Source organism: Diadema antillarum, unplaced genomic scaffold (genome assembly GCF_040938485.1).
Source record: "Diadema antillarum isolate AM-2024a unplaced genomic scaffold, OU_Dant_1.0 seq00000637_RagTag, whole genome shotgun sequence".
Taxonomy (NCBI): Eukaryota; Metazoa; Echinodermata; class Echinoidea; order Diadematoida; family Diadematidae; genus Diadema; species Diadema antillarum.
Genome location: NW_027271554.1, coordinates 210,713 through 238,707, shown reverse-complemented (window position 1 = coordinate 238,707; position 27,995 = coordinate 210,713). Strand labels below are relative to the sequence as shown.

At 39.4% G+C, this 27,995-nt stretch overlaps 2 protein-coding genes across 2 annotated transcripts in view; both read left to right on the top strand.

Moving 5' to 3' along the window:
• Window positions 1-14,690, top strand: part of LOC139736343 (uncharacterized) — a 30,787-nt gene extending 16,097 nt beyond the window's left edge. Inside the window, exons 3-9 of the mRNA XM_071647099.1 lie at window positions 949-1,040; window positions 2,481-2,612; window positions 6,162-6,302; window positions 8,377-8,434; window positions 8,859-9,072; window positions 10,976-11,125; window positions 12,301-14,690. Of these exons, the coding sequence (XP_071503200.1) occupies window positions 949-1,040; window positions 2,481-2,612; window positions 6,162-6,302; window positions 8,377-8,434; window positions 8,859-9,072; window positions 10,976-11,125; window positions 12,301-14,690 (3,177 nt within the window). The remainder of the gene's footprint in view (window positions 1-948; window positions 1,041-2,480; window positions 2,613-6,161; window positions 6,303-8,376; window positions 8,435-8,858; window positions 9,073-10,975; window positions 11,126-12,300) is intronic.
• A 930-nt stretch (window positions 14,691-15,620) lies between these two features.
• Window positions 15,621-27,995, top strand: part of LOC139736342 (uncharacterized) — a 34,819-nt gene continuing 22,444 nt past the window's right edge. The window contains exons 1-2 of the mRNA XM_071647098.1: window positions 15,621-15,690; window positions 18,589-19,118. Coding sequence (XP_071503199.1) covers window positions 15,682-15,690; window positions 18,589-19,118 — 539 coding nt within the window. The 5' untranslated portion in view covers window positions 15,621-15,681. The remainder of the gene's footprint in view (window positions 15,691-18,588; window positions 19,119-27,995) is intronic.

The following is a 27,995-nucleotide window of genomic DNA, read 5'->3' as shown; positions in this document are numbered from 1 at the left end:
TAGGCAGCTTGATGCGCACAGAGGAAAGTGGATGGCCTTGGCGCAAAATAGATTTATGTCCACCCTCCATCTCTCAGCTCGGCGGTCATTTCTCAGATTTGCACTTGACTGCGTTGATGTCCTGTGCTTTCAGGCTCTTCATCGGCAATCTGCTCAATGCGGAATCTGCTCAATGTAGCGATTCCCATCTCGCCATAGGTGTCATCTCACCGGAGCTTTTGAGGAAATCTTGTTCTGGGAGATACTTTCATAGTTGTATTTAATGCTTCAGTGGCCATGGATGTGGACTTACTGAAGGTATCTTTGGAATGACATGATAACTTTGTCAAGCTTAACGTAGCATGCTCAGCTTGCGATAAATGTGTCTTGATGTTCAGTGCTGCCGTTTGCGGTATGAACAGAAATTTTAGTGAGGGAGATATCTCTGGAGCGTGTTAACAGATGTTTTACTGCCAAACTCACTGCAGCACCGATCTTGTATGAAATTATCAGACTCTGCATCAAAACTGATTCATTTCAGTGTAGAAGAATGTTAAGCTATTGCATCAATGTGAGGTTTTATTTGTTTGTATTTTTTTTTATGCCTGGGTGCCTTTCAGCTACCCTCCAGGTTTATATGAAGTGTCTGTTGTCAAAAAAATCTGCAATGGTGACATTTCATATTTGAATTTCATGAATCAAATTTGAGGCATCGCATGAAGGCTGTGTCAATTTCAATGCATAAGTGCAATGACCATTACTTTTCCCCCTTTTCTCTTTTGCATCAATTCTTCACTGATGAACAGTGAGTGTAGTTCACATGTACTTCATATCGTAATTCTTGACAGCATCTATCTCAAAACAACTGATATACACACATACTGGTATACCTATTTGAAATGATATGTCGTATTGTGTATCTTTCTTTGTTTTTCATTCTTCAATTGTGTGATTGTGTTTCTTCCTCAGCTTCCACCCATCCAACCTGTGAAGCACAGCAGGCTCAAGGTATCGGCAAGATGTCGGCGGGCGGCGATATCTGTCGGCAGCAAAGTCATCTAGTAAGTGTGGCCAAACTTTACTCTTCAAACTTTCTTTGCTCCTATTTTAAGTGAGCTTAAATGGATAAAATAAAATTAGATATAATATACAGAATGATACAGGCATCATCAAGATCAGACCTGGAATAAGAAGTTACATTTTGTGTGTAAGCTGTTTTAAAGGTTCCCAGACATTCAACAATTCAGAGATATCATTTGCAACCACTAAATTCAAATCAGAAGCATTGATGATGTCATCACTGAACTAGTCTCCCATTGGATAGAGAGTTGTGAGATAATGACATCATCGTCCCTTCTGATTTGTGTCTATTCAGCGAAGACATGTGGAACTTTAAAGGTACCATAACTTTTGCATTTTTTGTCCAATTTTGATGAAACTTCCCCTTTCTGTTTGTCAGAGTATGTCTTTTTGTATGTCTGATGGTCAGACTCTATTGGAGTCTTTTGAAATATCTTGTTTGCTCTGCTACTCGAATGATAATTTGTTTCCTTTTGCTTGATATTTCATCAAATCAAGTTCAGATTGAAATATTACTTGCAGTCTAATTCTGCTTCTGTAGTGGATACCACCATAGGAAAAGGGACATCTGGGCACCGTTTCATGAAAGTTGTCAGCTCCCTAACAAATTGTCAATCTCTGACAGTCACCATGGTAACAGTCAGTGACCAGAGCTTTTCAGCCAATCAAAACCAGGGATTTTTACTGAAATTGTCAGAGACTGACAACTTGTCAGGGCTCAAAACTCATGAAACGTGTCCAGAACCAGAGGACATACAGTTCTATAGATCAGTGTAAATTGTTGTTTGTTTTTATTGATTGTTCATATGTTAAAGGACAAGTCCACCTTCATGCATGGAGATACATAAGGATTGAGAGAATGCAGCAGTATAATAGTAGAACACATCAGTGAAAGTTTGAGGAAAATTGGACAATCTGTTCAAAAGTTACGAATATTTTAAGTATCTGCGCAGTCACTGCTGGAAGAGAAGACTACTACAGTGTATGATGTCACATGCATACAACTATATAAGGAAAATATTAAAAAGGAGAATTTCACAAAACTGTACTTTTTTAATAAAGTGCCCATTTCTTCGACTTGCTATTGACGTATGTTAAGGGTAATATCATTCCCCATGCCTTCTGAAAGAAAGAAGTCGAGTGTTCTTTTGTTATGCGAGAAAAATGGAAATATGTTGAATTTTCTTTATATCGTTGTGCTCATGTGACATCACAAGCTATAGTAGTCTTTTCATCTAGCCATGACTGAGCAGAAACTTCAAAAATTCATAACTTTTGAACGGATTGTCCGATTTTGCTCAAACTCTCACTGATGTGTTCTACTAATATTGCTGCATTCATTCAACCCACATGTCTATGAAGGTGAACTTGTCCTTTAGTGTATACAGCTTTCTTACCCTCATTGCCCTATTACCCTGTAGTGTTTTTCGCAACGGCGATGCCAACAGCCCAGCAGTCAAGATCCTCTTCACAAAGTTCATGCTGAAGAATTATGATGTCGTACTCAACGAGGTCACACGAAAGGTCAACATTCTCACAGGAGCAGTATGGAAGTAAGTACATACCAAATTCCGTAAATTTGTTTGTACATTATACTGTATGTGTGCGCTTTCTTCTTTTTCCAATAAAGCTCAATTCAGTGCAGTTGTTTTGGTTTCTTTCTTCTTCTTTTTTCATGTCAAGACAAGCATCTTAGACCTCAACTGATACTGGGTGATTGTTCACCTCTTACAAAAAAAAAAAATAATAATAATAATATCGGTGACAGCTCCCCCATCGCTATGACTTTTGGACCCTAGATGAAGAATGCTCACGATATTCCATCTCGGTAATGAAATTTTAAGGAGAATCGGGTTGGTGCAAGGAATTTGATGTCTGCGTTGCTTGGCAACGGAAAGTTGCAGGTGGGGATGAACGGAATGGAGTCCTCTTTTATTCATTGGGATGCCGTGCCTGCAGTTGTTGCTGTAGGGAGGAATGCAAGGGCGGGGCAGGAGTAGAGATGTCTTATGTGATATTGTATGCAAATTGTGAGAAAAAGAATCTATGCGGTGCTCCATGTACAATGTACATGAATGTCTGTGTCTGGTGCAAATGGTATCACCCCATGTATCACTTCTGTATAAGCCCTCCCTTATGATGTTTCAAATGTTGCATCATTTACCAATCTGACATTTGTGTACTTTGACAAGAAATTGCATTTTATACATTTTGTGAGTCTGTTTTGAAAGGCTGCGTACAGTATAGATGTGCAAATGTGTACAACTTGATAGATCACGGTAGTGTTAGATTCAAGCTTTCCCCTTTCTTTTTTGTATTGCAAGCATCCTCTAATTCTTGAAGTCTGATTAATTATCATTCAATCGCTCAAGATGTTATTACTTTTGCTTTATAATTTGAGATTCAGTCATGGATTACAGTTGTATAGTGTCATACCATTCGTAGAATTCGTAGTTGGTAACAATTAACGCCCCTTTTGTGAAAGGGCTCTATCACTCACTGAATGTTTTTCTCATGCTGTTATATGAAAACGTCAATTATGCAGAGTTTCAAATAAAGTAGAATCCAATATTCCACTACTGTCAGGGTACAAAAGTGATGATGTGGAAGGCTTTTATCCAAATTGATTTATCATGCGAGTGCCCACAAAGTTCTGACAATTAAGAGCTGTTGTCGAAAACCAACTTTGGTGAGAGGTTGACATTAATGGGCGTAGAACAGGCAATAAAACAATGGAGCCAGTAGCTCACTATTAGCTCATCAATTATCAATTAGGGCATCTTTTATTTATGTAATAGATTACAGAGGTTACTCCTTCACCATAGAACAAGGCCATTACAAATGGAGAACCTTCACTCAAATGGTTGTCTGTGTGCATGGTAACTCCGTGCCAATCCAGCGTGGTAGATTTTCAAGTTTTTTCATCTTCTGCTACCATCATCATCGATAATTAGTTTCCAAGCCTGTGGCTATAAAGTTTATAATACCAGCAGAGACAAATGCAGAAGATACTGTACATGCAAAATAGCCAGACACCACATGAGATTTCAGGGGAAAACATCGCTGCAATGTCGTAACTTTTACATCGGAAGCCAGATCTGTCTTTTGATGATGATGGTGGTGATGATGATAGCAATGCACTGTTCTCTGAATTCTACAGCCAGATTTGATGTACACTGTATGAGATGTGATTCTCTGGTGTCATATTTTTTAGTGTAGACCACTCACAGGTCACAAATGCTTGTTTGTTTGCGTGAAAAAAAATCCCAAATGGAACAACAACAATCTTACATGTTGTTGTTTTGAATGAGTGAGATATTATGGGCAAAGCAAAATGGTCTTCCTAGCTCCTAATTACACTCTTGAACATTTAAAAACAAGGCTAGGAGGTATGTGGTTCAATGCTTTTAAAATCATATTACGTTGGTGTTTATGTAGAATGCTTTATCGTTTGAACAGCCCAATTTGCATTGATGGTACAGCAGGTGTGTAGCCAGACCTGTTAGAATTGACACCATATTGTGTAGTGTGTCCATTGATGTAATTCAATTAGGGTTATTTAATACATAAAGAGAAGTGGGAAGGTCAAAATTATTATCTCAATTAAACTAACCCAATTACAGTTACTGTACATGTACCCCCTCTCTCCATTTCAAAGCTCACACTCTCCTCCAGAAATGTAAATTTTCACACCAGGATGAAAAAATGAAAAAATGCCACCATTCCTCACTGTTATCTGAATAGCCTCCTGCATCCTATTCAAACATGTTCTTGAAAGGTTGCATTTCTTACCGCCCCCCTTTAACTTGATTATCATTGTTGCTATGCCATCGAATCTAAGACTGTACATAAAAGAGACTCTATAATGTATCTGCAAGGAAGCATGCACAATCAGCAATGCGTAATGCCCTTCATAGTGAATAACGATCGAGTCCGGAATTAGAGGTGTGTTGAAAGCAGGAGCGACAATAGTGAGAGTTTACATTGGGAATAGTAAACTTGGAGGGGAATTTAACTTGTGAAGTGGAACAAATGCTACCTATTGTAGTTGTAGCTTTTTGTTTGTTTTCAGCACATACTGTCACGAGGTTTGATCTATTCAAAACAGGGTACAACTTTCCTTTTCTATTTGGTAAACTTCTACAAACAAAAACAAAAAGATTGATATTGTATCACGATTTAATTCATCTTATTAGTAAGATCGCAAAAACAAATTATATATTTGATGATATTGTAACATTTGTTGGAAAAAGAAGGGAGCTGTTTTACTTGGACAGACAGTCACACACACAGGCACACATTCATTTATAAGAAAAGTCATTGCACTGGAACCATATTGTCAAATGGTTTTCTTTATTTCTAATTTTCATCCGGGTAAAAGCTATTTGGTCAAGGATCCTGAACAAACTGATCCAATAGGATGTGCAAGTGTATAGAGGCACCGTAGTGTGGAAATTTCCCTGACAATGGTCTGGCCATGCTAAAGCTGCGTTTATACCATGTTCCTGGCAACCACAGCAGCCCTGTTTCCAGCCACCGTGGACAAAATGGGATGGACTTGAAAGAACGGGGTGAGACGTGATTGACGAACGCGACAGGCCGTGATTGCCGTAGATGCCGTGTGAGATTTTTAGACTGCGAAAAAATCTGCCGCGACAGTCCCAGTGCTAATGAGGAATCTTGTATGCAGTGATAAAGTGGGGTGAACGCAACGAAACGGGGTGGCAGGTAACAAAACTGGGAGCTGTCCGTTGCGGGACGCGATTGAAAATATTGATAGTCTAGCCTGACCAGATGCTGTGAAAACAGCGTCTGATAGCTGTATGTTCACCGGGGTGAGGACTGGAATGAACAAGACTGGAATGCAAAGGGGGGAAAACAGAATGTCTCATCTACCCATGGCGCACTACGTTACAGGCAAATGGGGCTGCCGTGGCCGCCAGGAACATGGCGTAAACGCAGCTTAACAGTTGTCATGGGCAGTCGGAGGTGTGGATTCCTTCCTCCCCTCTGTGTAGTTCTCCTACATGCCTCCGTCTCCATGTTGCCACGATAACGACCTCTAACAACACACTGATATGCTTCTTCTCCATCACCTGCAGGTTACACGCGCTGGACGGCCGCCAGCTGCAAGGGCCCGAGGAGTTTGAGGACCACCAGTTCTATGTCGCCTGCGGGCGCGAAGCCTTCAAGAAAGTCCCCTACCCCAAGGATGGGGAGATCATCTCTCCAAGAGCTATCAGGTGAGTACCATCACCAGGATTTCTGAGAGCAATGATGGCCTTTTTAATAACCTGCTGAGGAAGGACTGCTTTTGCTACAACACGCATTTTTCCCCATAGACCCCTGCCCGAGTATACCTTGGACGACTCCTCAGTGGGTTAAGGTGTATGTGGATTCGGCAACAAAAACAGAAATAGTTAAAGAACACGTCAGTGAAGTTTGATGAAAATCTGCACATCCATTCAAAAGTTGTGAATTTGTAAAATTTTCCGAAAATGAAGATAATTCCAGAACATTTCATTGTTTTTATGATAACATGAAAAGGACATGTTTCGTTGACTTGTGACTGACATATGATCGTGGGAATATTATTCCTTTGCCTTCTAAAGGAGGTAGCGCATGTCCTGTATTTATGAAGATGAAGCTATGATTGAAGACCAGGTATACATTCATTTTCGTAGAGGATATTTTGTTTCTTGAAGGCACCAGAAGAAAAAATGCAGAGAAACAGGTGAGTTTTTCTCTCCTGAAAATATACACAGCACTCATGGAGTACTGAGATGCAGTAAAATTGCGGCCCGCTGCTGGTCTGTTGAATAAGGGGTGCTTGGGGGTGGGGGAGGTGGAACGAAGGGACCTAGAGGCTGTAGCTTCAGCTGAAATGTATTGTGTGGTGCTTGGATACCATAGGATGTTCTCGTAGATGAAAGAGGATTCACAAGCCAGCATTATTCCAGTCACTTGTAGGATTTCTACTCCTTTCTCTCAAGGACTTCTTCTCTATATCAAAGTGTAATCAACACGCTGCCCTTTAGGCTGAAGCTGTAAAATAGCTTTGGCAATAGGCACCCGATCAAGAAAACATGGTTCGGGCAGCAGATCAGATTAGATGCAGTGGTGTTGGGCAGTATAGGTCTTCTCTGCTGCATGCTCAAAGTGTTGTTTGTTTGCAAACTATTCAGGCATTAATTCTGATAATGTTAACCTTGCGTCTCTCACAAATGCCTACCGGATGGTGGCTGGTACATTTGTCTGCATTACTTATATGTGTGTATAATGTTTGTACTTTGTAATAGATACTAACAGTGAAATAAAGAGAAAAAAAAGCCCTACAATAGCAACAACCAGGAGACCTCACAAAACAATTGCTGTGACATTATCCTTTTTTGATACCCTATGATGAAATGCCCTGTGTTGACAGGGGCTCTCCTGTTGCTATAGCAGCAGCTAAATAACTAGCAGTGAATACCTCTCTATCCCACTGTGGGATTTAGGGAAGTGGGGGAATGGGCTTACAGTACGAAATAGTTATTATGTTTCATGCACGGCGCATTAACTATAAATCCCATCGGTCAAATTACTATCTGGGAGATTACATGAAATGAAGTATGCTTCTCCACCCCTACCCCAATTTTGCATACGGTTAACAAATGGGAAGTTGAGATGAAACAGTTTATTAGCTGATGAAATTAGCCAACAACTTACAAAAGCATCTGCCCAAGAGCCTTTACGTTGACTGACCTCAGCTATACTAATTATCATTGTCATAAATGTTCTTGTGGTTGCCATAATTTATTTTTTGCTCCTTGAACAATTTGATCAGCAAAGGATACACGACATGGCAGACTTTACACTGTTACCACAACCACTGATTGGCTGATTAAAAAGATTAACAGAATGGACTGTAGAGCACTTTACCTATTTCCCTCAATCACATAGGCATGATTGGCTATTTTGATAGGGTCCAAGTACTTATGCTTTGGCAGAAATAAGATCGTATTCAACTAGCAGGATATTCTTTTACTCTTGACTAGTAATTGCAGATGCTAGAATAGGGGAGATGTATTGAAATATTACAAAATTTAGGAAGGCATTCTCTTTTCTTTATGCTTTGACTAATTAATATTTCCAGATTTTAGTAACATACTGTAATGAAGCAAGGGGAGGATTTCGTCTATGATCATTGTTATGATTAATATCATTCTTGATTAGTACATATAAATAAGGTTCATCTTCTGTGCATATTTCGTATTTTACAACTTTGCAAAAACACTAATTTACTTTTTTTGTCGATGCCATTTTTGCTCTCCGCAGACCGACAATGAAAAGGAGGATAACAAGGCCGCCATTAAAGCCGAAACCACCTCGACCAGTAAGTAACTGTCTCGTGAACACTCCAAGTGCATAGATAAAAAGCATTAATTTTTGCTTGTTTTATCAATGTCGTTTTGTATCTTTGAATGCAAGGTAAGCATATTGTGACAGTATGCTTATTTCTATTATGTGATTTGCAGTTTTCCTTCATGTTCACTAGTCCTCTAGTGTGAGTGAATTCCATGTCGCAATGGGGAGTGGTTACCTACCAAAGCCCCTAACTGCTGGGTAGTGGGAGCTGTTTTACAGTGTAAGTGCTCGCCCAGTTGTTGTGACAATCCGCGAAATTGAAACCATGTGAAATTCATCCTACCCAGCTGAGTGCAAAAATTACTGGCACAATATTTCTGCTTTTGCAGTATCATATTTTTTTTATTCATCTTTAATATCTATAATCCCTTGTCCTTCTCTCTGTCTCGCAGAAACCAGATCAGGAGGCGGAGTCGCCCAAGACCAGCAAGCCGGACTCCAAGGAGGCGCCGAAGCCCCCCACGATGGCCCCAAAGCCGCCCAAGAAGAAGAAGTCGGAGAAGACGCCGGAGCAGAGGGAGGCGGAGGAGGTCTTCCACTCCAAGCCCATGATGGTGAAGCGGAGCCGTGAGAAGGAGCACAAGGACAGCCTCGACTTCTCTGACGGTAAGACGGAGACTCCGACTCACCCGCTTTCAGGTCTCAAAATCTCCTGCTCAACTTTGAATTTCTTGGTTCCATGACATTTGCTCCTGCGACAATTGCGCCCATGAAATATCTGCATGCTAAGCTCAACATAAATTCTACCTACAAACATAACTCTACTCCAAATCCTCACATCAAACTAAATCTAAAACCCTATCACAACCCCAACCCTAACACTAAATCCCTGGAGAAAATAAGACCGGAGAAATTGTCGCGGGAGTAAATGTCATGACCCCAAATTTCTCCTACTCTAGCTGTACGTAAAATACCTCAAAATCTTTCCTATTAAAAAAACAAACAAAAAAACAGAGGAAAGATGTGCAGACCCAACCAAAAGAAAAAGGAATTTTTATCTGAAAAAGTAAGCCTGATCCCTGACCCTTGTCAGTGATGACATCAGTCCTCGTGGATCTGTGCCTAGAAAGCCTAAGATCACGATTTGTATTACTTTCAACTAGCCACTCTTGAATGTATGAACTAAGGGTTAGAATATTAAGCAATTGGTATAAAGGAAGTTTTTGAGAAGAAAGACTTCTGTAAGGGCTGAGTCGATTGTGTATCCAACATTATCTCGTACCATAAAGGTCATTGAACAGGAAGTGAAAGTGCTCTCATCACTTGTCAATTTTCTATATCTCATCAGCACGTTGAAACCATTGTCGTGATGTGGCTGTTCATCATACATTTTAGTCGTGAGTGCTGCATGTTTTGAAGCAACAAAAGCGCTTCGAAAGAATCTCATGAAGGTTGATGACAAATTGCCCTCAAAGTCATCACAGTAAATGATGTATGTCCATTTCCTCGCGATGGTATCTGCGACATATCTTGCCCAGCATCCGGATGTAATTGCGTCGTCAGGGCAACCGGCATGATGCTGATGATGTTTGGGAGTTGGGTGTTTTTGCGCGAGGTTGGCCGAACTGGTCGGTAATTGACATTGGAAAGCTGGGTGATAAAGGTGATTGGAGCAGTGCACCTCATCATGCACTCATCAGACTGTGTCATCCAATTCATTTTTTATCATAATATTGTGATAATAAGCAGAATAATGAGCACTGCGTGATGTTCAGGCACACGATGGGGCAGTGATAATTGGGAAAATTATATTTGAGAGTGGGAGAGGCAAGCGGAATGACATGAATGATACAACATGAAAGTTGGGGGCTTGGTTACAATCGTGCTACATGTAAATCTCCCTCATTGTGAACGTGGTTTTTTGTTTGTTTGTTTGCTGTTTTGGACTGTCATATTTTCCTCAGTACCTGTTCTGTCATTTTCTTTATTAATTTTTCTGTCTGATTTGATTTGATTTTTCTTCAATTTTTTCATGATCTCTTGCCTTCATGTCTGTCTAATTATTGTTTTGTTTTGATTTTATTTTATTTTATAAATTTTCTTTTAGCTGAGAATCTAATGTAATAAGTTTTTTGGTCATTCTGTTGTAACCAGATATCTCAGATATGTCAGCTGTTACTTTTTTTCTTCTGGCTGTATTTTTATTTTTAAGAAAAAAAAAATCCTGCAGATTTCATGAAAAATACAATTTTTCCCAAATTGTAATACTAGGCATGTCTATTGCAGGAAAGGTAGAAATACTGTTTTCTAACAAAAACAGGCTGTCTCATCCCTCAGTATACTGCAGTGCTGTTTGCAAGGTCGCCATCCCTGCATATACTCCGTGCACACAGCAACTTGTACAATTGTATTTACTGTTTTCAATAAATGACCAAAAAAAAAACCATTTAATCTTCTGTGTGCAACAATAATTTTCTTGTGCAGAGATTTGTGTGTGGAATTTGTGCACATTTAGCTAATCGGCACAGAAAGGGTTTAATTACACATGCTTTCTTCTCTTCCAACCAAGATCCCAACGGTGTTTTCAAAGCCAAGGAGGAAAGGGACGAGACCCAGGGCGCCACCGAGGTCCAGGAGACGAGGGAGACCGTGGTCGACCTCCCCATCGACCAGGTCGCCGCTGAGGAGATTGAAGACGAGGAAGACTTGGCCAATGCCAGTAAGTATCTCACTTTGATTGATGTACTAAATTTTGGAAGGAGTATGTGAGGCGATTAAAGGATTGAGTTTCCCTTTTGTTCCATCTGAGATTGTGTCTTTCAGTGCAATTTCTTCCTAAGTACTATATTCGCTGGTGTAACATTCCAGAGTTTATTAACAAAAGGATATCATCTCTCCCCCCCCCCCCCCAAAAAAAAAAAAAAAAAAAAAAAGATGATGCACTTAACACCTGTAATTATATGTAAGGGTCTGGCTTTCATTCATGGTCAGGTTTAGCTAATTGGTAGCTGAGGGTTATACATCTGTAATTATGATGGCCTTGAGTGTGTGCCAAGCTCAGCGGGAACTTGAAAGCGACTCGCCATGTGCTAAGCCAATAACATTAGATGTATAATAATCGATATATCACTTTCACTGAGAGTATTTTTTACAACATGGATGATTTACCATTAGAGACAGACTGTTTTTTTTTTAATTGGATCAAATTTTGTTGTTACAATGTTTCAACTGCACCCCTCTTGAGGATTTTCCTCTCATCAAAAACAAAACCTACTAATAATTTGGTATAAATGGCATGTCATCTCCCTTGGGGTGTCTTGTGTGTAAATGTAGCACTTTCACATGTATTCTTCTTTCTGTCCATGGCTTTTTTGGGGGGGTTTGTTTGTTGTTTTGTTTTTGTTTGTTGTTTTTTTTACAAGCAATCTTTTCTCTGACATTTTTAAAGTTGTCTGTCTGTTACCTTTCTGGGCACTTCAGCTCACTTATTCATAAATACTGATGCATCTCTTACACCTACAGAGGTTTTCAAAAGCATGCGTCATATATTCTTGATCAGATGTTTCATGACAAAATGCTACTAGGGCTTGGTAATGGGAGTGGATGGACGTGCACTCTTCTTGCCTGACTACATAGATGTTTCATTTGTGGTATAGTGATCACATGTACAACAGAAGTGATATTGGTCTCAACAGAATGTCAAGGTACTCTTGTGTTGAGACTCTCCTCAAGGTTTCATTTGGTCTAGCAGAGTTTCAAAAGGACAACAGACAAGATTTGAGAACTGTACCACAATATTTACTGAAAATTTAAGTGAATGAAACATGTAAAGTGGAGGATTCATTCATCCCAACCGATCTTAATATCAATTACTTTGCTTCTTACTTTTTACAGATCAAGACCCCATCCCACAAGAGGCATTCCAGGAAGCTCCTGCACCTCCTCAAGATCTCGGCCAAGACCCGGATCAGGAGGCAGTCAACCAATATGAGGCAGACACGAGAGACGAGGTACCAGAAGAGATCCCCGCTGCACTGGAGGTCACCAATGATGGTGGTGCTGATGCTGCTGGTGATGATGATGGCGTGGTCCCAGAAGACATCCCCACTGCCCCGCCCGGCGATGATGAAAATGGTGTTGATGGTCGCGATGGTGTTGATGAGGTACAGGAAGAATTGCCTGCTGTCCCTATTGAGAATAGCAATGTTGCTCCCAATGATAGTGTTGAAGAGATCCAGGAAGACTTACCCTTGCCTCCGGCTGATAATGTTGATGATGGACTCGGAGATGAAGTTGACGAGGAAATATCAGAGGAATTACCTCCTCCTGATCCTCATGGTCATGATGATGCTCATGAAATCAATACTGATGATGTTGCTAAGGTAGCAGAAGCAGAACAATCACCAGCAAGCCCTGCTGGTGATGTTGTTCCTGATGACAATATTGGTGATGCCACTGAGCAACCAGAAGATCTTGCACCCTCTGCACTGGCTGATGTCATCAAGGATGATGCTGCCAGTAGGGATGTAAGATTGGAGGAGGAATCGGTACCAACTCAAGTTGCAAACGTTGCACCAGATGGTGGTGGTGTTGATGTTGAAGTGGAAGAAGATATTAACCTTCCACCAGTAGAAAACTTGGAGGGTAATCCTAGCATTGTTGGTGATTCTGAAGTGCCACAAGAAATTCCTCCATCTCCACCACAAAGTGGTGGTAATGACATTGGTGGCAGTGCTGGTGATGAGGTTCAGGAAGCACTTCCCACAAATCCTGATGATGGTGTTCTTCCAGAATCACGGCAAAGTCCTCCAGCAGGAAACCCAGGTGATGCCAGTGATGAAATTCAGGAAGAAGCACTTCCCGCTGATGACTATGATGCTCCACTTGTTCAGCGTAGTCCCGTTGAACTTTCCGATGATCTTGTTGCTGCTCTTTCTGCTGTCAATAATGACGGGGATCCTGATGATGATCAAGGCAATCCTGCCGAGGTGGCAGACGAGATTCCTCCGGCAACCACTGATGGTGAAGGTGCTGGTGAATCTGCTCTTCCTGAAAGGGTTGATTCTCCTGCAGTAGTTGATGATGATGTTAATCTTGGTGATGATCAAGACAATGCCCCTGAGGTATCAGAAGAGATTCCTCCAGCATCCGCTGACCATGAAGATGCTGAAGAAGCTGCTCTTCCTGAAATAGATGGTGCTCTTTCCAATGGTGATCTTGGTGATGGCCAAGACGATGCCCCTGAGGTGGCAGAGGAGATTCCTCAAGCAACAGCTGGTGGAGGAGGTGGTGATGAGGATGCCCTTCCAGAAAGGGATGATGCTCCTTCTGCTGTTGATAATAATGGTACTCTTGGTGATGATCAAGATAATGCCCCTGAGGTATCAGAAGAGATTCCTCCAGCAACTGCTGATGTTGAAGATGCTGGAGAAGTTGCTCTTCCTGAAAGGGATGGTGCTCTTTCCAGTGGTGATCTTGGTGATGGCCAAGACAATGCCCCTGAGGTGGCAGAAGAGATTCCTCCAGCAACCCCTTATGAAGGAGGCGGTGGTGAGGATGCCCTTCCTCAAAGGGATGATGCTCCTTCAGCAGTTGATGGCAATCTTGGCGACGGTCAAGACAATACCCCCGGGGTGGCAGAAGAGATTCCTCCAGCAACCCCTGTTGACGGAGGTAGTGGTGAAGATGCCCTTCCTCAAAGGGATGATGCTCCTTTGGCAGTTGATAATGATGATAATCTTGGTGATGGTCCAGCCAATGCCCCTGAGGTGGCAGAAGAGATTCCTCCAGCAACCCCTTATGAAGGAGGCGGTGATGAGGATGCCCTTCCTGAAAGGGATGATGCTCCTTCGGCAGTTGATAATGATGATAATCTTGGTGATGGTCAAGCCAATGCCCCTGAGGTGGCAGAAGAGATTCCTCCAGCAACTGCTGATGGAGGAGGTGGTGGTGGGGATGCCCTTCCTGAAAGGGATGATGCTCCTTCGGCAGTTGACAATGATCATAATCTTGGTGATGGTCAAGACGATGCTCCTAAAGTGGTAGAAGACATTCCTCCAGCAAACGCTGATGGAGGAGAGGGTGAAGATGCCCTTCCTGAAAGGAATGATGGTTTAGGTGATAGTAATGACAGTGGTGTTGATGATGGTGTGAATGGTGATGCCTTGGCTGGCGTCAGCCGTGGTGGCAGTGGCGTTGAGGGCGTTGAGGGCGGGGCACCAGAGGCTAGCCAGTCGCCGGGGAGAGAGGATGGGGAGGAGGAGCAAGTGAGTGCAATCGAGTAGCGATAGAGGGTTCACATTGTCGTGATGGGAGCCCCTCGGTCCACTAATCACTGTCTTCCTCCTTGTCCCCTGTAGTTCAAACAAACAAAAATTCTTGCTGTCCATTGGTGACCTCATCAGAGCACCCACACAAAGAAAAGTGCATAAAAAATGTTGAAGTGGTCAGTCTCCATCTCACTCCATTGTATGTTGCATATTTTGTGTTGGGAGGGTTGCACATCGGCTGATCTCTATCTTTTGGCCAACACTATTCGCACAAAGACACTTTGAAAAATCAGACATGCTTGACCTGTACAACTACAACAACAAAGGAATACAAAGTCATGATGAACATTCATAACTCACCGATTCACACACATATGTCACTCTCCTGCAAGTGTATCCTACAAGATATCAATGATTTGAAGAACTGTAGACGGATAAATTTTGGGATGGTGATAACTGTATCAAGAACAAAAGGATCATTACTGACTGCATAGGCTAATTCACCAAACTAAGACAAACAGTATTCAACAACAACAGAGGTTGATTTGAAACAAGTTTAGAGTTACAGTACACCGGTGTATGTGAGGCAATTTGATTTGTGTTCTTGTGAAACATTGCTGTGAACACAAGCAAACATACTGAAAGGTTATATTGGTAAGAAGCACACAAAATACAAAAGAAAACAATATATACAAAAGTAAATATGAGAGGCATTAAAATGCTTTGGGATATTCTGTACACTAGTATTGTTCAGGGAGTTGTCTTAGATGGTATCACACATACATACAGGCAAATAAACACACAAACATACACATGTCTACCCAAACACATGTAGGCAAACACACATACAAAAACCCTCACATGAAAAGCAACCTTGGAGACCATGGAATTTGTTCTAGAACCTTCTTGCCATAGTATTTTGCTGTGCTTACCTCCCCACTGCCCAGGTGAAACAACCTTAACTGCAGGGCGAACTCAACAAGTGCAATAGAAATTCTCCCCATTCATGGTTGAGGTATAATCTTACATTGTTTGCATTCTACTTCCCCAACCAGCATGCCCGAAACCGCATGGTTTGCACTTCAGTATGTTTAGTTAGTTCGTTCATTCATCCTTTTTATAGTTCATAGCATGAATTAATCCAGCAAGGAATTTGAGAAATAAAGAAATTGCTAACCACAAATACATCTCTAAACTCCTTAAATACAAACACAGAAAAGAAAATTTGTAATCTGTGACCCCTTCCACACCTAATACCATTTTTCCCTTTCTCCTTGTGATCTCATTATTAGCTATTGCATGAGTAGATTAGTCAAGAAATCAACAGTGGACATGCACATACTCTTTGATACGGCCTTGTACAGAAGACTGTTTATTCTATTAAATAGGAAATATTTTGAATTCTATTTCACACTTCAGCTGTCTTTTAGAGTGGTATTAGGGAGCTTTAGATTTTAGACGCGCGGACGTTCAAAGGGAAAAAAACATGATCTGAGCATGCGCAGTAGCGCGGGTCAAGTTGACGCACGCTTCAGCACACACTCAGATCATGTTTTTTTTCCCTTTGAATGTATGCACGTCTAAAATCTAAAGCTCCCTATTTACAGTGGGAGCACACAATTTCCAGGGAACTTTGTAAACTCATCCTAATGTCTGTATCACTTTCTTATTTTCTTGTTATGAGGATTGGAGATTGTTATTTTCTTCTCAATATTTCTGATTTCTGATAAAGATCAATTTAGTATCATGTAATTGATATTTATTGCATACATTCTTACAAAGGTCAAACCTGAAAAGACAGTTTTGGCAGTAAATTAAATCATTTATGACAAGATTGCAGCTAAACAACTCATAATGTATCACAACTTTTGTTCTCCAGATGTCCTATCATTTTCTTGACAGTTGTTTAGATTCTCAAATTCAATGTTTAGTAAATAAGCTGTTGCAGATATGTTTAATCTAGGCAGAAATTACTGGCATTAAAGCTTTTCAGAGCATAGTTTGTTTCTGTTGGATTTGCAATTAATATGGATGATAAGATATTTAAAGTAGAGGAATAATTATATTCACTCCCTCTTTGTACAGCTTTTATTTGTCATTGCCAACAAGCAGATGTTAGTGAAGAACTATACTGCTTTCGAAAGGGAAACTATAGCCGAGGCAAATCACTTTGAAAAATTCTTTTTTCTCATCAACATCCCAAATATGGTCAGGTCAGTGATTAGGATCATTTGCCCTTGCGAAAAGGAAAGTACATGTGTAGTGCCTTCCCTTGTTCACTATAAGTAGCAAGTATTGGAGTGGCCTTGTTTACATTCTGTTCATGTTTCCTATGTTGCAATATTCATGTGAGGTTTACGTTCTCGTGTTTGTCCTTACCCCTTTCTTCCCAATAGCCCAATACTTTCTTGACAGATAATATAGGTGAGAGAAGAGTGTGACAGTACCGTGTGCCATGGTCCTATCGTTAACAAACCCCTTTCTTTAATCAGAATGTGTTTGTGCAGTGATACTTTTACATAAACTAACACCTGAATGTGCAGAAGGAGTCCAGAGTATTTTTTTGTTATCATCAAATTATAGGAGTTGATTTTTTTTTTTGTTAAATAAAACAGATATGTTACAGTTGAGTTACCTAACATCAAGATTTGATTGACTAATTGTTACTTGTTTTGTTCGACGGAGCCAGAGTTTTTTGTTACTAGCGAAGTTATTTCAGGCGCCGGCAGCAGTGCTGATTTCTTCACCGTATGTTTGGCGTGCTTCGTATAGTGGTATCTGTCACCTACTGATTTGCCTGTGAAAGAATTAGAAAGCCGGCCGTCATCAGATCGCACAGGCCATTTGGTGGCTCGGATGGCTGGTGGTCAACAAAGTTTGTTCTGAGGGTGAATGGACAGTCACTACGACACCAAGACAAAATGAAGTTTGCAATTTTATTAACCAGAGTCACACCATCAACTTTGAAGTGGCTTCACCTATACATTACACTTAATGATTTTTTTAATGTGATTGTGCACGTTTGTATCTGCACATGTGTTTGTATGTTTTTTGTATGTGTGTGTGTGTGTTGTTCATGAATGCTGAAGATTATTTGTCATACATTGTAGTATGCTTTTGTGCATTCTGCTATTCACAAATATTATGTTTGAAGTACCCCTCTATGATCATAGAGTTGTTTGGCGTGGATATCCCTCAGATTTGAATACAGTTGCACTTTATTTGGGTTTGTTTTATACTTGCATTGTAAGTTTCAAAGATATAGAACTTTGATGATACCTCAGTTTTGTTATGCTTTGCACAGTCAAGTGCCTTGAGATATTATGTAGATGTAATTTAACCCCTAAATGTACTTCTAAAAATGAGTAATACATTTTTTTTTTCAAAAATTTAGGAGGAAGAAACACATTCTTGCCAATCTATAGTTCGAAGCTTTCTAGCATGATATGGGTATTATTTGACTTTTACAGTATGTGGAAATATAAAAGTGTACTATTACGGTAAGCTGCTGCAGCATGGTTTCATGATTAAGATGTGCTAAAAGTTCTCGAAAATCCATACAACCAGTAATGATGGCATTGAACCGCACCATATATTAATTGTTCTTTCTTTTTCATAAATATCCTCAACAGTAAATATTCTTATTTTGACGAATGCTAAACAAGATTATATAGTACCCAAATTTATAATTCAATAATTTTTGTCTTCTTTAAACTTAATCAACTATTAAAACAGGTTCTAGTGTTTACACTAACACGCATGTGACTACTTCTTTATTATGATTGAATTTTTAAATACCCAACTCATCAACTTTAATAGCTTGTGAACAAAGTTTTAAATTCATTCATGTATTCCCGCAACTGTCAAAAAGTATAAATCTATGATTAAAGATGTTGCTATCTTTTAATTCCAGAATGATGAACCGTCCGGTTTCTACAGCAAGCGAACCCCTGTCACCAGCAAGAGCAACCCAAGCCTAGCCAACGTAACTAACAAGGAGGAAAGTGCCCCTCCCTCCCCCGCGGGAAGTGTTGGAAGAGCCCAGTCACCTAATGAGAACAACAGCAATAGTGCCGAGGTCCGGGAGAGCCCATTGCCGAGTGGGGGTGGTGATGGTGGTAATGAGGCAGAGAAATCTGCAAATGAGACTGCAGCGCTCCCCCAGGCCGATGGGGACGGGGCAGAGAGAGAGTCAGAAGCTGCATCGGCACAGGCGACGTCAGAACCCCCGGCAGAACCCGCGACAGAACCCACGGCAGAGCCGAAGGTGGACCCTGCATCAGAACCTGCACCAGAACCCACGCCAGAACCAGTGCCAGAACCCGCGCCAGAAACCCCCGCACAACCCCAGGCGGAAGAAATGGCGCCAAAGGACCAGAAAGTGTCGCAGAAGGAGAACAATAATGCGGGGAATGCGGAGGCGCGTGACGTCGAAATCGCAGCGTAGTGGAATCGCTTCTCTGCCCATCCGAGATCATCCCCCTGTACCCACAAGCCTTGTAACAGAGGACCACTTTAGCAGCGGAGGAAACCTCATTACTGACCCTTCCTATCCACCAATAGTAACTCAATATCTCAATGTGCCTGTGTCCGCACTTCTTACATTGTAAATATTCAGATCCAATTTGTGATGTACATAGTAGAGTTATATCAAGCAGCACTAAACTGATAGCTTCCTCATTAATCCAAACTTCATTTTTTTTTTGTATATATTGTACGCTTAGTTCCCCTGACCTGTGTTTATTATATTTTTTTTCTGTTTGCTTATTTTATTTAGTAAGTTATATTTGATGTGTGTTTCACTAACACATTCTGTGGAGTCTTTGTTATATGTATGCAGGTTCAGTCATAGAATAACGACATACCTTTGAGATAAGGTTTGATGTCAAGTTTAAGAGGTATAATCGTCTGTCCCACATCAGAGCATGGCATACGTGCTTCAGCTTCGATCTGCTGATATGATTTCTGGAGACCGTCGTCTATATTTCTTTCTTCCGTTGGACTCACACTTGTTCCCTTTGTATAATAAATCCTTCATCTGCGATATGAGTGTGTTCATTCATTCATTCATTCATTTATTCATTCATTCATTCATTCATTCAGTCAGTCAGTCAGTCAGTCAGTCAGTCATATTTTATTTTCATCAAGGTACTGGGCTCAGCCAGATGGCTGTTTATTTGGCCAGTCGGTGTCCAGCTAGTCCGTTTGTGAATTTGAGTCACAGATGCACTGTTTTTTAATATGTCTTCAATGACGACATTCCAGTCATGGTCCAGTCTTTAGTACTTCCGTGTTCGCAAGAAACCGAATTGTTGTTTCGAAAGATACACATTTGTGCATGTACTATATATGAAGGCTACACAGTCCATTTCTGCCGGAATATAATTTAGGGCTCAAATTCATGAAGGTGGTTTAGATTTAGACCATGGTTTAAATTCTAGTTCATGTATTATAAAGATAAGTGTGAAACACCATAGGCATACCTTTGATCTACGTGTATCAATGCGCGTTTGGTTATTGAACGTCTGTTAGCGTACATGATCTTTCATGCATATTTACCCAGGAGAAATTTGCATAAATCATGGTCTAAATTTAAACCACTTTTGTGAATTTGGGCCTAGGTGCGTGAAGTGTAATGATTAAGGGCATGTGTTTGTGTTTACTTTACAAGTGTAAACGATGCGTGTGAATGATACCTTGCTATATATGTAGTGGTTACATTTCGGCACAAACCAAGGTCTTGTTTATTTCACTGTCACTAGAGAACAGCATTTACTCCTACATCTGTAATTTTGTCTGACATTCCTCTTGGGTTTTTTCCCATTGTGCATTCAGGAAGTGTGTTGATGTTCCAGACAGATCATTTTGAAAAGCATATTTCAAATGCAATGGCGATATGTTTAAAACTGCCACAAGTGAGTCCTTTCCATAAAAAAAAAGGAATTCAGAACAAACAATAGTTAACTTCATTCATGCATTTTTCTGCCAAGAGCATACAAGGTCAATTTTCAAAAGCTTGTCAATTTTCAAAAGCTTGATAGACAAGGTTGTTTATAAAGGACCCTTGTATGCCCCTAGAAAATGAATCTTTTGTTTTTATCACGCACATGTAATACGTATATTTAGCTAACCTCATATCTTCTGTCAAATGCAAATAACACTTCATTCAATTTCTGTTGGAGGAAAACAAAAAGATAGTGAATGTGCAAGCATTTTTTAACATACTTTCACACTGAGAAGCTTTTCCACATGTCTCTTTTTTTTTTCATGTGAAAGAAAGTTGTAACATTTTGCTGAATATTACACTATATAAATGAAGAAATATATGTTTGAGTGGTGCTGAACATTGCCATATTGCCAGGTAAAGAAAAGAAATAAGAAAGACTCAATGAGGTAAATATATGAATTGAAGTTTTGATAAGCATGTTACAAGTTATATCTCATATTTGATTTTTGTATTTAACTAGACATAGAAAAAGTTACCATGAACGATGTGAACAAGGATAAATGTTATATTTCCTGGCATTTTTACCTAATTCTTTTCTTGTAGAACAATGGAGGTGATGAAATCATACATTTACCATAAAGTGCATAATCATAACAAAAAATAAACGATTAAGATGATGTGTTTGATCAAGTGCAGATCAAAAGTGGAACTAGAACAATGCATAGTCTCAATTGTGAGTGATGATTCTTTCAACAAATTTTTTCATAAATTTTGGACACAGACACATGTCAATGAGCAGTCTTCCAGTCAAGGAATGTAGAGTAGAAGAAAGGGGAAAATGAACCAGATGAAATTTGAACCACTCTGTAAAAGTTATGATTTTTTGTGGCAGATACATATTGCTTGTGCAGTATATTGTTTTGAAAGAAAAAAAAAAGGCCCAAGATGTCTATATTTTGAAAGACTTTACACTACATGCTAACTGATGTACCTTTGCCCATTTTGGTATTTTGTAGGAAACAAAACCAAACAAATAAGAAGGGTTATCTTCCAGCCATTTAGATTAATTTTTTCTTTCTGTTTATTACTATATCACATGCAGAAGTGAGTTACTTGGCATTGTAAGTACAAGTACATTCAATTGTATTTTTTTTTTCTTTTTCAGGAAGTTGCTTATTTTGCTATCCATAGGTGGAAAGGTACATAGATATTGAACAGCAAAATGATCTTTAATTTATTTGTGTATTTATTACTTATTGCTTTATAATGAGATATGAGTGGTCAGTTGCAGGGATAATTGCTTTGATTCAACACACATATATGGACAAATGCAACGCTTTTATAATGTGATACAAGATCATTGTTTTCATACTTTCATATTCAAATTTTCATTTGAAATGAGAAAAGAGACTTTTTTTTTTCTTTTTTTGCCTGAACAAACTTTACAAAAAACTGCTGAGGATCAAGTTTCTTTTGAAGTGGTCAATGGTATGGATCAAATGTAGTGCTAAAATAAAACAAACCTGAAGCAAGGGGTAAATGTGCTACAGAAAAAACATAGACATGCTTGGCGATAATGTGTAAACACGTAGTATGTTGACATTCTTGTGCTAAAGAAAAGTTGGTAAAGATTTTGCAGAGCAGTGAGCATGTAGATTCTTATGATTGTTTACTGACCCAGTTTGATGAAATGCATGTGCGTATTTACGTGTGCTTGATAGGAACGAGAAATGCTGGAATTTGGAGCAGTTAAAAGGCACTGAATGGCATTGCATAAACGTATGTCCAAACAGGTGTGCAGTAGAACTTTGTTTGAGGAGATTGCAGAGGACAGAACCCTCTTTATAATATATCTGGGTGACTTTTGCAGGTTTGAACTCTTTGTGTCTTTGTTTTGTGTGCCCTGATATGACAAGGTAATATTTATAGTTTTTAGGTTCTTGTTATACCAAGGTTCCCCTGCATTTTGGAATAACAATTGTGAGCTGGGTTAAGTACTTGCAAGATCTCTGCACATGCAAGTGTGTAAAGAATTTGTGAACATGTCCTTAAAAGAACATGTATCTGTAATGGTTTCATTGTATTTTCATAAATGATTGTACCTTAATGATGATTTTATTGGACTTCAGAGGGGCGTGGCACCTCATGGTATAAATCAAATAATAGATCTCAACAGGAGAGGAGAATGTCAGAAATACACAAAGCCTTCCTTTGGCACCATTGAGCTCGTTTGGTGTCTTTGACAATTTACATAAATCAGTTAGTTGCCAGATACAGAATAAAGACTTCTTTCATCTGGAAGCTATGCTCCATGCATTTTTTAGGCCCCACTGCAAGTAACAGTATCGATAAAAGTTCTTTATTTTTAGAGAACAAATTGGCCTTATTGTTGTTGGAGACATTATTACAAGTTTCCTTCTGTAATTGACCTGTTGCTACCTACACAATCAGACTAGATATTAACAACTACAACTTAAGAAATACCAAGATTTTGAATGCTTCAGTCCTTGCGTACTAAAGGCTAGTTTATTATCCAGGATGTGGATGATTTGGACATGTGCACCAGCCAACTTTCTTGTGACTTCTAAATGAGTATGCTAGGAATAAATTGAAGAAATTCTCTGTTAAGACTGTCATGGCATGAAAACGCTACATGCATTGTGTCTGAATGATTGATTATGTGCTGTTTATGTGGTTCAGTATTGTTTTTATATATATTGTACACCCTTGTGTAAAATTGTTTAAAAAGAAATAATGTATGTATATAATATGAAATCAGAACTTGGGTGAAGAGAGGTAGAGGTGTTATAAATACAGGTATATATTTTGTGTACATACATGCATATGATTATGCATGATTCTGCCAAGAATGCTGATGTTGACAAGTTGGAAACGTGTATTTATATTAATACCCCAAGCATTTCTTGCATACTTGTACAGTATACTAAGACTGCCTTGCTTAAAGATATGATGTATGATAAAAATAAAATGTGATACAAAACAGATAATGTTGTTGCTTGTCATATCAGTATTGTTGTGTGCTTTCATATTTTTATTAAAAAGCAAAAAAACAACAAAAACCTTCATATTTTTGCTAATGATTGCATGTGAGCAAGCAACGACCTTTAGCGTCGTAATGTAGTAAAATCCATTCTTCAGTTTCGTAAACTAAATCTTAGTAATTCAAACAGTTTATACATTGTAACGTTTAAAGGTCCTGTTTACCTTTGGGAACAGTGATTTACGTTTTTTTCAAGATATGGCATTTAATGCATTATGTGTAGGTCTGTTGTACCACAAAACATCCTATCATATAAATTTTTTGCGATAAAGCCTAAAATATAAGGAGATATCTGTATTTTTCTCAGTAAACCGTAACTGTAGACAGTTTAGTATGGAAACATTTTTATTATAACTATTGTTCACATTGTGCATATCTAACAATACCATTTTACTTTTTACCCATTTTACCCATTCAAATTTTTACAGTGGTTGTTTCTATCCCTAACTCACATTTTAGAACTATTTTAAAGCACTGATGGTGGGTTTTTGTTTCATCTGCAAATGGTAAATGATGCCTTTAATGTCAGAATGCATTTGAAGAGTTTGTTCGCAAAAAACCGATAAGTCCATTTTTATAGATGTTGAAGTACCGTTTCTGTCATAAAGTACAAAATAATACCTTTTAAGTGATATATTGGTTACTACCATAAAGGTACATTTTTGAAGTTATGGTCAAAAGAAGCAAAAATTTTCTTATTCTCTTTTATGTTTCTTGACCTTTAATCGCAAATATCTCCATTTGACAAATATGGACTTTTCGGTATTTGCGAACAAACTCTTCATTTATGCATTATTTTACCCTTCCTTTCTGTTTCTTGAAGCTTGGAGAGAGGGTGAAAGATAGGAAGTGAGATAAAGAGAGAGAAAGGGAGAGATGGGGAAGGCAAGTAAGCAAAATAAGGAGGGAGGGATAGAGAAAAAGGAAGAGGGGGATAGATAGATAGAAAGAAAGATAGATAGAAATATAGATAGATAGATAGACAGATAGATAGATAGATAGAGAGGGAGAGAGATGGGGAAATGCGAATACTGTACCTTGTGATGAAGCCAATCCTGACTGCACGTCTTCTTCGTAAGCCAAGAACAGGATGCCGCGGACTAAACTAGTACAGGTACCATGCAAAGAGATCTGTAGGGCTGACTACCACACCGCCCTCTAGTGACAAGATCTGGTGCAATCTCAAGCTGACTTGAATAAACGTCGTTACAACGGAAAGGTGTCTGAAACTCGGCGTCTAAGTAGTCCGCAGTCACGAGTGTGGATGTCATTTCTGCTAATGATAAAACAATGTACATGTAGTATTAATACAATACATTTATTAGGTGCTTAATGCAGATGTTTCTGCCTCATGACATAATATCGACTCCTGTTGGTTACGAGTGAATAATTGGAAGAAGGAAGTCGAAGCCTCTGAATACACAGTTCGAGAAATGACGACATTTTTAAAGAGTTTCATCGCAATACGAGCAAACTGTATTCATGTCAAGTTGAGATATTTGCGATTTAAGCTGCTAAAAAAGACAATAAAAGTAAATGCTATACGATTTTAATCATAACTTCGAGAATAATCTTGTTATGTTGTATAATAATGAGGTATCACTGGAAAGGTTTCATTTCGCTCTGCATGTCTAATTCGATGGACTTTAAAATGTTTGAAATGACGCTTGATTAGCCCATCTTGGGATGGATCTCTTCATATGTGAATAAAGTTAAAGGACAGGTCCACCTTCATATACATATTGTGGATTGAGTGAATGCAACAATATTAGTACATGTAGAACACATCAGTGAAAGTTTGGGGAAAATCGGACAATCCGTTCAAAAGTTATGAATTTTTTGAAGTATTTGCGCAGTCACTGCTAGATGAGAAGACTACTACAGTGTATGACGTCATATGCGTACAACGATATAGAAAAAAAAAATAAAAAGAGATATTTCACAACACTTTTTGAATAAAGTGCACATTTCTTCGACTTGTTACTGACATTATCATCAGGGTAATATTATTCCCCTGCCTTCTGAAAGAGAGAAGTCAAGTGTTCTTTTGTTATGCGAGAAAAGTGAAAATATGTTGAATTTTCTTTATTCTTTCTTTATATTGTTGTACCCACGTGACATCACAGGCTGTAGTAGTCTTCTCATCCAGCCTTGAGTGAGCAGAAACTCCAAAAATTCATAACTTTTGAACGGATTGTCCGATTTTCCTCAAACTGACACTGATGTGAGCTACTAATATTATTGCATTCACTCAACCCACATGTCTATGATGGTGAACTTGTCCTTTAAGAACACGATAAAAGACGAATCTTGGCAGCAATGCTGACTCTCCACAAAATTGTGTGTGTGTGTGTGTGTGTGCGTGTGTGTGTGCGTGTGTGTGCGCGCATGTGTGTGTGTGTTCGTCTGAACTGTGTTGTGTATAGTTCGGGCGCCTTGACAGATTACATTGTGCGGCGAAACCGCGGCGCCACCGTTCATCGGCGCTTTGAGCGGAGGACCTCTAAAACAGCCCGTTGATGCTACGGGGCAATCAAGCGTACTCTCACTTTGGCCCGATCTGCGGCTTTTCTTTCAAAACGCCGCGTGGGTCTTTCCAATTATTGAATGAATAACAAACTCCATGTTAAGATTCACGAAAAAGTCCATGTTGTCAAAAGTGTGACAAATCGCATTTTTAGCACAACGCCATCTCGTGGCGGCGTTTGTGACCAGCACTACAGTAAAGTTATTGAAACATTACGTTTTCGAACCTTGTAGGTACTGTACTATCAGAAAGGTTGTTACGAGACTCGTGGGGCTGATCTATCACTCCCTAAGTTCACACTATAAAAGTAGCCCCAAACGTTAAAAAAGACAGAACTATTCTAGTCATTGCAGTGTCTACGCTATGCTGCTTTGTTTTAATAAGCTATGATTCTATAAATTTTTAGAGCTCTATAATTCTATTTTTGTATTCAAAGTTGACCCATGTTACGGTGCATTCTTTTGACAAATTTCTGCACTGATATTGATTGACTGGGAAATAAATTTATTTTTGCCCCTGTGCGTTCGGTTTTCCTTGTAGATGCGCCATTCTTTTGTAAAACAAATAATTCACAATCTTGCTTCGCGAAATGGCGGAACTCCGGATGCACTCATTTTTACTCTCGCAACGATTTGAAACCAATTAATCGAACCATTCCAATTTGAACCCGTGATGATGCATGGCTAGATAGTACACAGTAATTTGGTACAGATCCTGACGCGAACCCACATTAAACACGGTGATACAAAACAGAGAAACAAAAAGAAACACACTTGGTCATAACCACGTATTTTACAGTTGTGGTATTGAGGAACAAGCATAAACACTACTACACGAACACATGCACCCACACACACACGCACACACACACACACAATTACAAACGCACACACTTAAAGTAAAAGATCATCATACCGTCCTGTTAGATTAATACGTGTGATTGTACTCACCATTACACACAAAAAAAGGGGGAAAAAACTTGCCCTTGCATCGGCTCACCCTCAATAGACTGGCCATGGACACGCGACATCGATCACGATGAAAAGCAGAGAGGCAAGCAATGTAGCAGTCACATTGATATACTCCCTGAACCCCATAAGTAATACATAAGTAATAGGGCCCATATCGAAAGCAGAGCTAAGAAGACTATTTTCATTCTGCACCAGCTTTGAGAGGTTGTGGCCGGTCTGAAATATTAGACACTACAGAGATGGGTGTACGAAATGGGTTCGTAAAATGATCATTTTGATATTTTTCTTTCACGATTATTGTTCTTGTTGTTTGATGCTTGCTGTGAAGTTCGATTTGCTGCTGTTATTTGGCTAACAGATACGTTTTTCAGCTAAGAGGAATAATGTCAAGGTTAGGCAATTGCGTTCAAAAGGGCATATGTGGTGTTTCAGCGTATCGTCTCCGCCACATGATTTCTTGTCGGGTTCTATGTGATTTTTTAAATAGTTTTTCATCATTTTCATCAGACTGTAATGGAGAATTCGTTTTTATCTCCATCCTACAATATAAGTCTGGAACAAGATACTAGTACAGCGATGTCTGTCATTTACTACATTTTTGTTTGCGTTCCCAAAACTTGATTCCTGCGCAACCGTTGTGGTTATTTCTGAATCTAGTAATCAGGACCGGGGTAAGTAAGACCGATCCGTAATCTTCCAATCAAATATTTATATAAGATGGAAGAATGAAGCAGCAAGTATCATTCATCACACCCAAAGAAAGACGAAGTATACACCAGCGATTTGTTAAAATAATCATGTAACCGGTATACTC